Raw genomic sequence first — 14,515 nt, 5'->3', positions numbered from 1 at the left:
GCAGGACTTTACACTCAGGATTTGACTCTCACAGTTGCAGACAATTATTTTTCATAAATTTTAATATGTGTGTTATATTTTTATATTTTGTGAATCTAAGCAGGTGGGTTTTGCTCCTGTGGATTCTGGTTCTTCTCTGGGTTGAAACAGGAAGTAATCTTTTTAATGCAGGCGTCAGAGAGGAAAGGCACCTTCTCTAGACGAGACAAGTAGACAAGGGGCTGGATTGTGCTGCTGATGTTCAGAAAGGCAAAACCCGCGGGCTGCACGTAGCAGCGAAACACATCAGGTGAGTAGTAGTCCTCAAATGGAAACAGAGCAACAAGTGGCAGGTAGTTGAACACGATGATACACAGGATAGAGAGCACCATCTTGAAGGCCTTCTTTTTCATGGGGTGCATTGCATCTTTCCCTGCACCGGTGGACTTCTTCAGTGCCCACAGGATGCTTGCGTTACACACCACCATCCAAGTAAATGTTGCCAGTACCTCACCGGTGAACAACTTTTCAAAGTTGGGGAGTCCTCCCACCATCTTGGCTGCTGAGTAGGCAAAGGTGAGGCAGAGCACCAGCACTGAGAGGCCTAACCTGTACTTGAAGTGTTTAAGTTGCCCAAAAGCGATTGGAAAGAGTACAGCTACAAAGCGATCCAAGCAGATGCAGGAGAGGAACAACGGACCGCTGGTGTCTTTCACGCCAAAGGAGAACTTAATGGCTGACCACACCTCTTTGAGCTGCCAGAGGTAGACATTAAGAAAGCTCACAGTCGTCATTGCACCAAAGTAGGCATCCATGAAGGCCAAGCAGCCCAAGAATATGTCTGAAGTGGAGGGCTCTTTGCGATTGTGGATGAGAATAGCAATGACGAGTAAGTTGGCCGGGATACCCACAATTACATTGATGCACTGCATGGCCAGGTCAAAGAGAATGGCCTCTATCAGGTTTTCGCACCCATCAACTGCACTGAAGGATGTTGCCGTGCTGTTTATGAATGCTGTGGTATTGAGAGGCAGCTGGGTCAGGATGGATGTTGAGCTGAGTGATGAATCATTTGTGTCCATGTTTGTGCTACCACAAGAATCAGCAGTCTGATGGGAGAGGAGCGAGAAGGATTATTGAGCTACTTCTGACCAGTCGTAGAAAACAGCAGCTGATACCACTGAAGCCATGCAATTATTAAAGTGTTTTGGTTTCTTTTACATCTGTGAAGCCACAGCCTGTCTGTTAATTAGAATCCCTGCTTCTGATCTGCTGAGATTCATCTTACAAGTAGAGATAAAGTAGCTCCAGAGACAGTAAAAACATGTCATAAACACCGTCAGGGCTTCTCCTTATCTGTTATCATGTTATTGTGTCTGTGCGGACTCTCCTCTGGGAAACGTGACTCCCCCTAGGAACATGTAACTCACTTAAGAGAGTCATTCTAAAAGCACCACCCTTTCACAGAAGGATAAAAAGGGCAGTGATTGCCAAATTAAAATGGAAAAGGTCATATTCTGTTCAAGATTAATGTAAGTAATGTCAGTGGGAATTTGGTCATTTCTGGGAGCTTTTAAAAGCCCATTTCTGACATTTAGCTCATCTTTAAGCTAATTTCAATATAGAAGAATGATAACTTGGAAAATGAATTTTATCAAAGGTGGACTGATGGAATAAAAACATTCATAAGCCACAAGCTTAGGTTCTCCGTCTTTGGGTCCTAAAAGAAGATTTTTGATGTTTCTTCTGCAGTTTTTTTTGATGAATATCAGGTTTTGTTCTGGGCTTCGGGAATGTTTGCAGCAGCTCGTAGTCAGCTTGATTTGAACAATGTGAATGTTTTGTTTCAAATGGAGTACACCTGAGCTACCTCAAGTAATGGACTATAATAAGCCAGAGGCTGTGACTGTTCCTTGCCATCAAGGGAACTGTTCTGCTATAATACAGACCTTTCTTGAGCTCTGTTCCTTAGTGGGCAATGTTTCTGACGTGCTTCTGCTGCAAACACTCCGGTGGGACTAATCACGGGAGGAGTAATCTTTGGCAAAGATGCTCGTCCCTGGAAATGTCACATCTAATCAATTGTATATTTCTTTGGGCAATCACTGGAAAATGAAGTCTATATTACAGAATTTACAAAGAACACATTTCTGAGGGTTTAATCAGGTGTGGATCACAGCACTGTACTGATGTTGATTTGCATTTTTAAAATTCTGATGAGGTGATTTTTGCTGATTATTGTATTGCACTGCATCCAATAATGCATGAAAGCAAAGGCTATTAAATATTTGATTTTGAAATTTTGATTACTTCTATCATGTTTTATGAAAACTCATATTGTAATTACCCACCAAAAATTATTTTTTCTTAAAAAAATTTCAGATTTGTCCTTTGCAGAATTCTAGTCACTGTAGATAATTTCATATGTTTTTTGCTTTACAGCTAAAACACGCAGAAATGCTACCGTTTGTTATTAAATAAAGTCACTCCATGCATAACGAAGATGAAGATGAAGATGTGCGCAATGTCAAACGAAGAGAAAGTAAACGGACCTCTGTCTATTTCTCACTTTGATAATTTCTTGCAAAACAGAGTTAACCCCTCATCCCTCAAATCTGAATTATTGATCTGTTACTTTAATATATGGTTTGGCATCTGTGCTCTTATCAAGGACAAATACTGAGTGAAGCAGTCTGATTAGAAACAAACTTCTTGAAATAAAACCCATGTACAAAATCACATTGGCCTTTGAAGCATTTTAAAGCATCTCAATGTTCTACTCACCTGTTTGAATGATTTCTCTAAGCTGGGCAGTAAGTGTGACGCTGAGTGTGTTACAGGTGTTCATTTATAAGTTCTCTGAAGTGTCGTGTATTTGACGCCAACCAGGGGAGGTTCTGTCTGACATCATGAGGGGCTGACTCTTCAGTAGAGAGACTGTTGTGATGAAGAGTTTCTGTATTGTGCTGATATTTTTACATAAGCAAGAAATTTGTGAACTGTGCCAGAGGTTATAGATAAGCTTGCCAGTGTCAATTTTCTTTGACAGGGAGCATCACGGGACCAGTCTGATGATGCTCTCTGTTCACTGGGAGCGATGAATGCTGTCCTCAATCACTGAACACAAGTGCAGGAAAACATCAGCAGTCGAGAGCAGATCTAAATTGTGTTTGCTGGGTTTTAATGCATCAGTGTCTCACTCATGTAGCTGAAGAAAACAGCTAGTTTAGATTCCCAATGGAGTGCTCATCAGTTACAAGTGAAGGTGAAAAAAGATGTGGCAGGTGCATAAAGCCTGTGTGTGTGAGAGTTATGAGTCAGGATGTACTGGGACCGAATGTTTCACAGAGCGGTTAAAGTAGAACCCAGTGTTCTGTTTCCATGTGAAGACAAGAAGGAAAACCCACAATGATCCAGAAGTGAGGGAGACAGAGAGAGAAAAAAAGGGGTGGGATTTATTTGCATTACTTCTTTTTTGACTAGGGGGACAGCAGAGGATCATTGTACCTGTTTGACAATCTATCCTTTCCACCTTCATCTATTACATAAATCTTTCTTCCTCCAGATGTGACCATCAGTTTCACATTTATACATTTACAAAGTAAACACAATCCTATGATGGCGAGCTTCAGTCTTTGGTATTAGTCAGAATCAGGCCTTAGCATATGTCTGCCAAAAGCAAAATTATTAGAAAAGTTGCTACTGATATTGTGCAGAAAACCTAATCACAGCACCATCAACAGCATGCAACACACTGTGATAATTAACATAATTAAAATCAAATAGCAAATGTGCTTTGGATGCTATGCATGTGAGATATCAGCATTTTATTGTCTTATTGTGGATTTAAACCGTGATGTAACATGTGTGCGTACAGAGGAGGCAGAGACTGTCCACAGACATCCAGCTGTCTCCAGTCTCATCTGCATGAGAGAGATGCAGGTAAATTCCCACCAGTACATACACCCACTTACTTGCACACACACACACACACACACACACACACACACACACACACACACACACACACACACACACACACACACACACACACACACAGAGTTGTGTTTTCATATCCTTGTGGGGACATCTTGTCATGGCTGACAGATGGATTCACATGCAGACAGAGTTCTGGTCAGGGAAAAATATATATAATATAATATAATATAATATATAATATAGATCTATTCCTACAGTGACTTGGGAACTGGTCTGGGGCTATGGGGGGGGAAAAGCAAGGTAATCCACTCATACCCTTCTTTTCAGCACAATGGATTGGAGAGGCATGACTTTATTTGGGACACATGAAAGACGTTGTGTATTTTCATATTATGAGAGAGATTAAGGCAAACAGAAACTGGGTTAACCAGCGCTGCGATTTCAAACAACCTGATGAATGTTGATTTGAGTTTCTTAGATTCAGTATGAAGAGGTACGTAGTGTGTGGACAACTGTACCTTCTGACCGATGGTGTATTCTGGAGCGGGAGTTTTATGCCAGTCGGCATGTTTGTTGCATTCTTTGGTGCGTAACAATGCCACCTGAGTGGCCCTCCAAAGCTGGCGAAACATGCAAAGGTGAAACTGGACCAAAGGAACAAAGTACTCACCTTCCACGGCCAAGAACGGGGGGGCTGATACCCTAGGGAGTACGCCCTGTAGCCGAAGACTTCAAGCTGTTGTGGGTATACTCCACCCCGGGCAATTGCTCGCTCCTGATGGTTTGGTTGGAGGCGACGATGCAGTGAAGCATAGTCTTCAGCTCCTGACTGGCGTGCTCCGTTTGTCCGTTGCTCTGTGGTAACCAGAAGAGAGACTAACCTTTTCTTCTAGAGGTGAGCAGAGTTCCTTCCATACCTGAGAGGTTAATTGAGGTCCATGATCCCATACTATATCCTCCGGGATGCCATGGAGGGCGAACACGTGGTTAGTGAGCTGCTGGGCTGTCTCCAGGACCGATGTGACTTTAGGAAGTCCTACAAAGTGAGCAGGTTTAGAAAACTGATCAGCAACAGTCATTATTGTGCTGTTACCTGCTGACGGGGGTAGGCCGATGGCGAAGTCCACGTGATATTAAACCACGGCTGAGCTGGTGGTTGTAGCAAGCCAGTCGGTGGTTGATTCCCCAATTTGTCTCGGGCACATGTAGAGCAGGTGGAGACATATTCCTGAGCATCTGGTGACAAGGTGAGTCACCAGAAATAGCGCTGGATGAAGGTAATCATTCTGTTTACTTCTAAATGGCATGTGAAGCAGGCGGTATGAGCCCAGTGTGGCACCCGGGAGTGGACGGTGGACGGAACAAAGATTGCCCTGCGAGCCCTCCTCCAGGATCCGGTTCGGCTCTTAATCTCCCAAACGGCCAACTCGATCTCCCATGTGATTGCTCCAATAGTGCAAGTTGCTGGAAGGATGGGCTCAGGATCCTGTTTCTCCTTGTGCGTCGAAAACTGCCAGGACAGAGCGTCCAGCTTCACATTCCGGGACCCTGGCATGTATGTAATTGAGAAGTTAAAGCGGATGAAGGAAAGAGCCCATCTGGCTTGCAGTGCGTTGAGTCATTTTGCTCCATGTAAGTAAGCCAGGTTCTTATGGTCTGTCTAAGCGATAAATGGCTGAGCCATGCCCTCCAACCAGTGCCTCCACTCCTCCAAGGCCAGTTTGATTGCAAAGAACTTCCAGTCTCCCACATCATAGTTGGGCACTGTAGGAGAGAGATGGCGAGAGAAAAAGGCACAGGGCCATAGCTTACCATCTCGTTGCTGGGAGAGGGTGGCGCCGACTCCAGAATCCCAGGCATCCACCTCCACGATAAACTGGAGGTGCAAGTCGGGTTGTGCCAGGATGGGTGCAGGAGCAGTTCCATTGCGCAGTCATTCAGCCTGTGGGGTGCATAATGCCCGAACTCGATCTTTACGAAACACTTTGGCCAGGTCGCGATAGACCGATGGCAATAGAGAAAGATCTAGGGGTTGGGAGACTGGTGGCAATTTGAATGCGGAAGCGGGGGGAGTGGCAGATTTAAGACAGTTCATGTGGCACTCCCCCCACCCAGACGTGCACGTCTTCTTCCAATTAATATGAGGGTTATGTTGTTGCAACCAGTGGTGACCTAAAACAAACGGTGTTTGAGGAGCTTGAAATACAAATAAAACTGATGTTTTCTGAATGGTTTCCGGATTCAATTCAATTCAATTTTATTTATATAGCGCCAAATCACAACATAAGTTGCCTCAAGGCGCTTCATAGATACAGAGAAAAACCCAACAATCATATGACCCCCTATGAGCAAGCACTTTGGCAACAGTGGGAAGGAAAAACTCCCTTTTAACAGGAAGAAACCTCCGGCAGAACCAGGCTCAGGGAGGGGCGGCCATCTGCTGCGACTGGTTGGGGTGAGAGAAGGAAGACAGGATAAAAGACATGCTGTGGAAGAGAGACAGAGGTTAATAACAGATATGATTCAATGCAGAGAGGTCTGTTAATACATAGTGAGTGAGAAAGGTGACTGGAAAGGAAAAACTCAATGCATCATGGGAATCCCCCGGCAGCCTATGTCTATTGCAGCATAACTAATAAAGTGAGGATGACCATACCTGGAATTGGCTGGGTGGTGCTATGAATTCGGGGGTAGGCTGGGCCAGGAAGGATGCAATTGACCCATCCTTCAAAACCAGGGACATTTTTTAGCCACATTTGGTGCAGCCTTTAAATTGGGCCAGCCGTCGTTGCCTGGCTGTGATGTAATCGGCCTTCGGTGGCTGCGGCCTAGGAATTGGGACTTACCTAATGTTAACAATGCACCCAAAGAGGTGGGCAATACCCGCATTGTCAAATCGTCCTTAAATTCATCACAAAGATTATTTAACAAGGTACCTCGCAGCACGTTCTCTCCCCAGTGAGTTTCTTTGGCCTGGATCTGGAAGTCAATGGAGTAGTTGGCAATGGTCTGCCGCCCCTGCTTCAAGTTCAGCAGGCAATGAGCCGCCGCTTTGGCGCTCGACCCCTTGTCAAACACACTCTTAAACTTTAACAGAAAAGCAGGATAGGTTATTTCGGGGTCGGCTCGGAGAACCACCTGAGCCCACTGCAGTGTGCAGTCGCACAACAAGTGAACAAAAACTGCAAGTTTTGCGCCATCATCTTCAAACAAACTCCTTTGTTGACAAAAATTCAACAAAATTTGCATTAAAACCCAGCACACTTTGATAGCTCACCAGTGAAGGGCTCAGGGGCAGGTAGGCAAAGACTCATAAAATCATATGTAGTGTTTTTTCCCTGTAGTGGTGCAGCTGAGTTTTTGGTGTGTGGCAAACACTAACCCTTGTTAAAAACTCACTGTTTGACTTATTCATTCATTATTATGTTGGAGAGGTATGTGGGGAATGTATACACCCCGTCCTGCACCATGCACCTTGAGAAAGACATCACACATGAAACAGATAGATGCTCCTTTTGCTATCAGTATGATGCTGATTGGGATTCTGAGCCTAAATGTCCTCACAACCTCACCACAGTCACTGGTCCACACATTCACTGGAAGGATAAAGTTTATTGATGTATTTTGTCCTCACGGTGGCGCCAAAACACAATCAAATAGTTCACATGTTCCTCGTAGAAATTCATCACATTATGAAAACATGAAATTAAAATGCTTATAATTTTAACATTGTCTACTTGTTGATTAATTATTGATTCAATCTTTGATACAGATTTCTTTCACTGATTATGAAAAAAATGCATTCAAGTAAAACGTAAACTGTGAAAAAACAAACAAACAAAGCAGGACTTTACACTCAGGATTTGACTCTCACAGTTGCAGACAATTATTTTTCATAAATTTTAATATGTGTGTTATATTTTTATATTTTGTGAATCTAAGCAGGTGGGTTTTGCTCCTGTGGATTCTGGTTCTTCTCTGGGTTGAAACAGGAAGTAATCTTTTTAATGCAGGCGTCAGAGAGGAAAGGCACCTTCTCTAGACGAGACAAGTAGACAAGGGGCTGGATTGTGCTGCTGATGTTCAGAAAGGCAAAACCCGCGGGCTGCACGTAGCAGCGAAACACATCAGGTGAGTAGTAGTCCTCAAATGGAAACAGAGCAACAAGTGGCAGGTAGTTGAACACGATGATACACAGGATAGAGAGCACCATCTTGAAGGCCTTCTTTTTCATGGGGTGCATTGCATCTTTCCCTCCACCGGTGGACTTCTTCAGTGCCCACAGGATGCTTGCGTTACACACCATCATCCAAGTAAATGTTGCCACTACCTCACCGGTGAACAGCTTTTCAAAGTTGGGGAGTCCTCCCACCATCTTGGCTGCTGAGTAGGCAAAGGTGAGGCAGAGCACCAGCACTGAGAGGCCTAACCTGTACTTGAAGTGTTTAAGTTGCCCAAAAGCGATTGGAAAGAGTACAGCTACAAAGCGATCCAAGCAGATGCAGGAGAGGAACAACGGACCGCTGGTGTCTTTCACGCCAAAGGAGAACTTAAGGGCAGACAACACCTCTTTGAGCTGCCAGAGGTAGAGATTAAGAAAGCTCAGGGGGGTCATTGCACCAAAGTAGGCATCCATGAAGGCCAAGCAGCCCAAGAATATGTCTGAAGTGGAGGGCTCTTTGCGATTGTGGATGAGAATAGCAATGACGAGTAAGTTGGCCGGGATACCCACAATTACATTGATGCACTGCATGGCCAGGTCAAAGAGAATGGCCTCTATCAGGTTTTCGCACCCATCAAACACACTGAAGGATGTTGCCGTGCTGTTTATGAATGCTGTGGTATTGAGAGGCAGCTGGGTCAGGATGGATGTTGAGCTGAGTGATGAATCATTTGTGTCCATGTTTGTGCTACCACAAAAATCAGCAGTCTGATGGGAGAGGAGCGAGAAGGATTATTGAGCTACTTCTGACCAGTCGTAGAAAACAGCAGCTGATACCACTGAAGCCATGCAATTATTAAAGTGTTTTGGTTTCTTTTACATCTGTGAAGCCACAGCCTGTCTGTTAATTAGAATCCCTGCTGAGATTTATCTTACAAGTAGAGATAAAGTAGCTCCAGAGACCATTCCCAGACAGTAAAAACATGTCACAAACACCGTCAGAGCCTCTCCTCAGGCTGTTATCATGTTATTGTGTCTGTGCGGACTCTCCTCTGGGAAACGTGACTCCCCCTAGGAACATGTAACTCACTTAAGAGAGTCATTCTAAAAGCACCACCCTTTCACAGAAGGATAAAAAGGGCAGTGATTGCCAAATTAAAATGGAAAAGGTCATATTCTGTTCAAGATTAATGTAAGTAATGTCAGTGGGAATTTGGTCATTTCTGGGAGCTTTTAAAAGCCCATTTCTGACATTTAGCTCATCTTTAAGCTAATTTCAAAAAAGAAGGATGATAACTTGGAAAATGAATTTTATCAAAGGTGGACTGATGGAATAAAAACATTCATAAGCCACAAGCTTAGGTTCTCCGTCTTTGGGTCCTAAAAGAAGATTTTTGATTTTTCTTCTGCAGCTTTTATTGATAAATATCAGGTTTTGTTCTGGGCTTCGGGAATGTTTGCAGCAGCTCGTAGTCAGCTTGATTTGAACAATGTGAAAGTGCAAGCGTTTTTAAATGGAGTACACCTGAGCTACCTCCAGTAATGAACTATTAAAGCCAGAGGCTGTGACTGTTCCTTGCCATCAAGGGAACTGTTCTGCTATAATACAGATCTTTCTTGAGCTCTGTTCCTTAGTGGGCGATGTTTCTGAGGTGCTTCTGCTGCAGGCCACAAACACTCCGGTGGGACTAATCACGGGAGGAGTAATCTTTGGCAAAGATGCTCGTCCCTGGAAATGTCACATCTAATCAATTGTATATTTCTTTGGGCAATCACTGGAAAATGAAGTCTATATTACAGAATTTACAAAGAACACATTTCTGAGGGTTTAATCAGGTGTGGATCACAGCACTGTACTGATGTTGATTTGCATTTTTAAAATTCTGATGAGGTGATTTTTGCTGATTATTGTATTGCACTGCATCCAATAATGCATGAAAGCAAAGGCTATTAAATATTTGATTTTGAAATTTGGAACACTTCTGTCATGTTTTATGAAAACTCATATTGTAATTACCCACCAAAAATCACATGTTTTTTAAATTTAATTTCAGATTTGTTCTTTGCAGCATTCTTGTCACTGTAGATATGTTCATATGTTTGTTTTTAAATAGAAAACACCTTTTACAGCTAAAGCACGCAGAGATGCTACCATTTTTTATTAAATAAAGTCACTCCATGCATAACGAAGATGAAGATGAAGATGTGCGCAATGTCAAGCGAGGAAAAAATAAACAGACCTCTTTCCATTTGTCACTTTGATAATTTCTTGGAACAGAGTTAACCTCTAATCCCTCAAATCTGAATTATTGATCTGTTACTTTAATATATGGTTTGGCATCTGTGCTCTTATCAAGGACACATACTGAGTGAAACAGTTTGATTAGAAACAAACTTCTTGAAATAAAACCCAAGTACAAAATCATTTTAAAGCATCTCAATGTTCTACTCACCTGTTTGAATGATTCCTCTAAGCTGAGCAGTAAGTGTGACGCTGAGTGTGTTACAGGTGTTCATTTATAAGTTCTCTGAAGTGTCGTGTATTTGACGCCAACCAGGGGAGGTTCTGTCTGACATCATGAGGGGCTGACTCTTCAGTAGAGAGACTGTTGTGACGAAGAGTTTCTGTATTGTGCTGATATTTTTACACAAGCAAGAAATCTCTGAACTGTGCCAGAGGTTATAGATAAGCTTGCCAGTGTCAATTTTCTTTGACAGGGAGCATCACGGGACCAGTCTGATGATGCTCTCTGTTCACTGGGAGCGATGAATGCTGTCCTCAATCACTGAACACAAGTGCAGGAAAACATCAGCAGTCGAGAGCAGATCTAAATTGTGTTTGCTGGGTTTTAGTGCATCAGTGTCTCACTCATGTAGCTGAAGAAAACAGCTAGTTTAGATTCCCAATGGAGTGCTCATCAGTTACAAGTGAAGTTGAAAAGAAGCTGTGGCAGGTGCATAAAGCCTGTGTGTGTGAGAGTTATGAATCAGGACGTACTGGGATTGATTGTTTCACAGAGCGGTTAATTTTGAGGCTCTGCTAAGTAGAACCCAATGTTCTGTTTCCATGTGAAGACAAGAAGGAAAACCCACAATGATCCAGAAGTGAGGGAGACAGAGAGAGAAAAAAGGGGGTGGGATTTATTTGCATTACTTCTTTTTTGTCTAGGGGGCAGCAGAGGATCATTGTACCTGTTTGACAAGCACAGCAGGTTCCCACAAGTAGAACCTGACGCTTATGGTAAATGGCCTGTATTTGTATCCGGTCGTTAAGTCTGACGTCACTAGCCGTCCATATATCCATATACCATATATGTCCATATATCAAACGATCACTATGGCATTACTGAGAGTTGAAAAACTGTCTTTCATCTTTAATAAAATGATCAGCGTTCTGCTCTACCAGGTGTAACAATTGAGTTTAACATCCGGGCATCCATGAAAACGGAATTTATGACATTTAACGGAGTTAGAAGTTAGCAGGAAGTTAGCTCGCTAGCTTCTATCTAAATACAATATAGCATGTCCTGACTGCAGGGTTTTGGAAACAAATTAAAACGTACAGCTCTGTTATCACTTCCAACATAAATGAAGACAGAAAACAGCAGTGACGTTTGTAGGGTTACTGAAGTTTGGCTAGCTGGTATATAATGATGTGCTGCGTGACCGCTAGCGACACAGCTATGTTAGCATAATATAAACAAGATAACTTTTTTTCCACTCGATAACGTGAGTGTTCTCGGTGGTCAGGAACAAATGTAATTGCATGGCAGGATGCTGTAAAAGGACCAAACTTCAGCCAGGAGAACAACTGAGATAATCCATCCACAATACGAGGTTAGTCATTCATATACTGCTGCATGGGCTGGGCTGTAGTTACATCCTAAGGTTTTTAAAAACTGAGCTTAAATAAATGATTAGCAGTAATAAAAGCCGAGGGAGGTCAACAGTGATCACTGACTGTTTTAGGAGCTTTTTGAGATTAAATAGAAGAAAATACATAACATAAAACATGTTAACAACACAAAAGCCATATTAAACGCAGACTACTTTAGGCCCGGAAGTAGGCTTCGTCACGTCATCACTGAACGACCGGATAGCGCTTTACTTAGTCCCTATGGACCCCAAAGTGCTTTGCACTACATACAGTCATCCACCCATTCACACACTGTTGATGGCAAGCTACATTGTAGAAACTGACAGAGGCAAGGCTGCTGGACACTGGCTCCACTGGGCCCTCTGACCACCACCAGTAGGCAACGGGTGAAGTGTCTTGCCCAAGGACACAACGACCGAGACTGTCGGAGCCAGGGCTCAAACCGGCAACCTTCCGATTACAAGACGAACTGCCAACTTTTGAGCCACAATCACCCCCTATCCTTCCTATCCGGTTGTTCAGTCTGACGTCACTAGCCGTGTCTGGGTCTAAACTCCGCTGCAGGTCCATATATCAAACGATCACTATGGCATTACTGAGAGTTGAAAAACTGTCTAAAGTCTTTCATCTTTAATAAAATGATCAGCGTTCTGCTCTACCAGGTGTAACAATTGAGTTTAACATCCAGGCATCCATGAAAACGGAATTTATGACATTTAACGGAGTTAGAAGTTAGCAGGAAGTTAGCTCGCTAGCTTCTATCTAAATACAATATAGCATGTCCTGACTGCAGGGTTTTGGAAACAAATTAAAACGTACAGCTCTGCTATCACTTCCAGCATAAATGAAGACAGAAAACTAAACAGCAGTGATGTTTGCAGGGTTACTGAAGTTTGGCTAGCTGGTATATAATGATGTGCTACGTGACCGCTAGCGACACAGCTATGTTAGCATAATATAAACAAGCTAACTTTTTTTCCACTCGATAAAAGTTAACGTGAGTGTTCTCGGTGGTCAGGAACAAATGTAATCGCATGGCAGGATGCTGTAAAAGGTCCAAACTTCAGCCAGGAGAACAACTGAGATAATCCATCCACAATACGAGGTTAGTCATTCATATACTGCTGCATGGGCTGGGCTGTAGTTACATCCTAAGGTTTTAAAAACTGAGCTTAAATAAATGATTAGTGGTAATAAAAGCCGAGGGAGGTCAACAGGGATCACTGACTGTTTTAGGAGCTTTTTGAGATCAAATAGAAGAAAATACATAACATTAAACATGTTAACAACACAAAAGCCATATTAAACGCAGACTACTTTAGAACCGGAAGTAGGATTCGTCGCGTCATCACTGAACAACCGGATTCTTGTGGTTCTGCACTGTGTCCTGCACATTCTTCCTGCTTTCTCTGCATCTTTCAAATTAAAACACTAAGCCTGTGCATCTCCAACCAAACCATTGGTGCACCAGCATAAGGACAAGTGCAAAAGAAACAGAAGAGTAACAAATGGAGCTTAAGCTTAAAAAATTACATATACAGTAGGGAATGTGTTTATGCAGAACCAAACAAAGGGGGGGGGAAGCAAGGTAATCCACTCACACCCTTCTCTTCAGCACAATGGACTGGAGAGACATGACTTTATTTGGAACACATGAAAGACGTTGTGTATTTTCATATTATGAGAGAGATTAAGGTGAACAGAAACTGGGTTAACCAGTGCTGCGATTTCAAACAACCTGATGAAGGTTGATTTGAGTTTCTTAGATTCAGTATGAAGAGGTATGTAGTGTGTGGACAACTGTACCTTCTGACCGATGGTGTATTCTGGAGCGGGAGTTTTATGCCAGTCGGCATGTTTGTTGCATTCTTTGGTGCGTAACAGTGCCACCTGAGTGGCCCTCCAAAGCTGGCGACACATGCAGAGGTGAAACTGGACCAAAGGAACAAAGTACTCACCTTCCACGGCCAAGAACGGGGGGGCTGATACCCTAGGGAGTACGCCCTGTAGCCGAAGACTTCAAGCTGTTGTGGGTATACTCCACCCCGGGCAATTGCTCGCTCCAGATGGTTTGGTTGGAGGCGACGATGCAGCGAAGCACGGTCTTCAGCTCCTGACTGGCGTGCTCCGTTTGTCCGTTGCTCTGTGGTAACCAGAAGAGAGACTAACCTTTTCTTCTAGAGGTGAGCAGAGTTCCTTTCATACCTGAGAGGTTAATTGAGGTCCATGATCCCATACTATATCCTCCGGGATGCCATGGAGGGCGAACACGTGGTTAGTGAGCTGCTGGGCTGTCTCCAGGACCGATGTGACTTTAGGAAGTGCTACAAAGTGAGCAGATTTAGAAAACTGATCAGCAACAGTCATTATTGTGTTGTTACCTGCTGACGGGGGTAGGCCGATGGCGAAGTCCACATGATATTAAACCACGGCTGAGCTGGTGGTTGTAGCAAGCCAGTCGGTGGTTGATTCCCCAATTTGTCTCGGGCACATGTAGAGCAGGTGGAGACATATTCCTGAGCATCTGGTGACAAGGTGAGTCACCAGAAATAGCGCTG

The 14,515-nt window shown here is 43.4% G+C and overlaps 2 protein-coding genes across 2 annotated transcripts; both read right to left on the bottom strand.

Moving 5' to 3' along the window:
* Positions 1-95: 95 nt before the first annotated feature.
* Positions 96-1,061, bottom strand: LOC106675061 (G-protein coupled receptor 183-like). The gene has a single exon (XM_014408863.3). The coding sequence runs from the start codon at positions 1,059-1,061 to the stop codon at positions 96-98; it is 966 nt and encodes a 321-aa protein (XP_014264349.3).
* A 6,794-nt stretch (positions 1,062-7,855) lies between these two features.
* On the bottom strand, positions 7,856-8,821 carry LOC143418270 (G-protein coupled receptor 183-like). Its single transcript, XM_076882796.1, has one exon. The coding sequence runs from the start codon at positions 8,819-8,821 to the stop codon at positions 7,856-7,858; it is 966 nt and encodes a 321-aa protein (XP_076738911.1).
* Positions 8,822-14,515: the final 5,694 nt, after the last annotated feature.

This window comes from Maylandia zebra, linkage group LG4 (assembly GCF_041146795.1).
Source record: "Maylandia zebra isolate NMK-2024a linkage group LG4, Mzebra_GT3a, whole genome shotgun sequence".
NCBI lineage: Eukaryota > Metazoa > Chordata > Actinopteri > Cichliformes > Cichlidae > Maylandia > Maylandia zebra.
The sequence above is the reverse complement of the archived record's forward strand: the minus strand, read 5'-3'. Positions and strand labels throughout refer to the sequence as shown.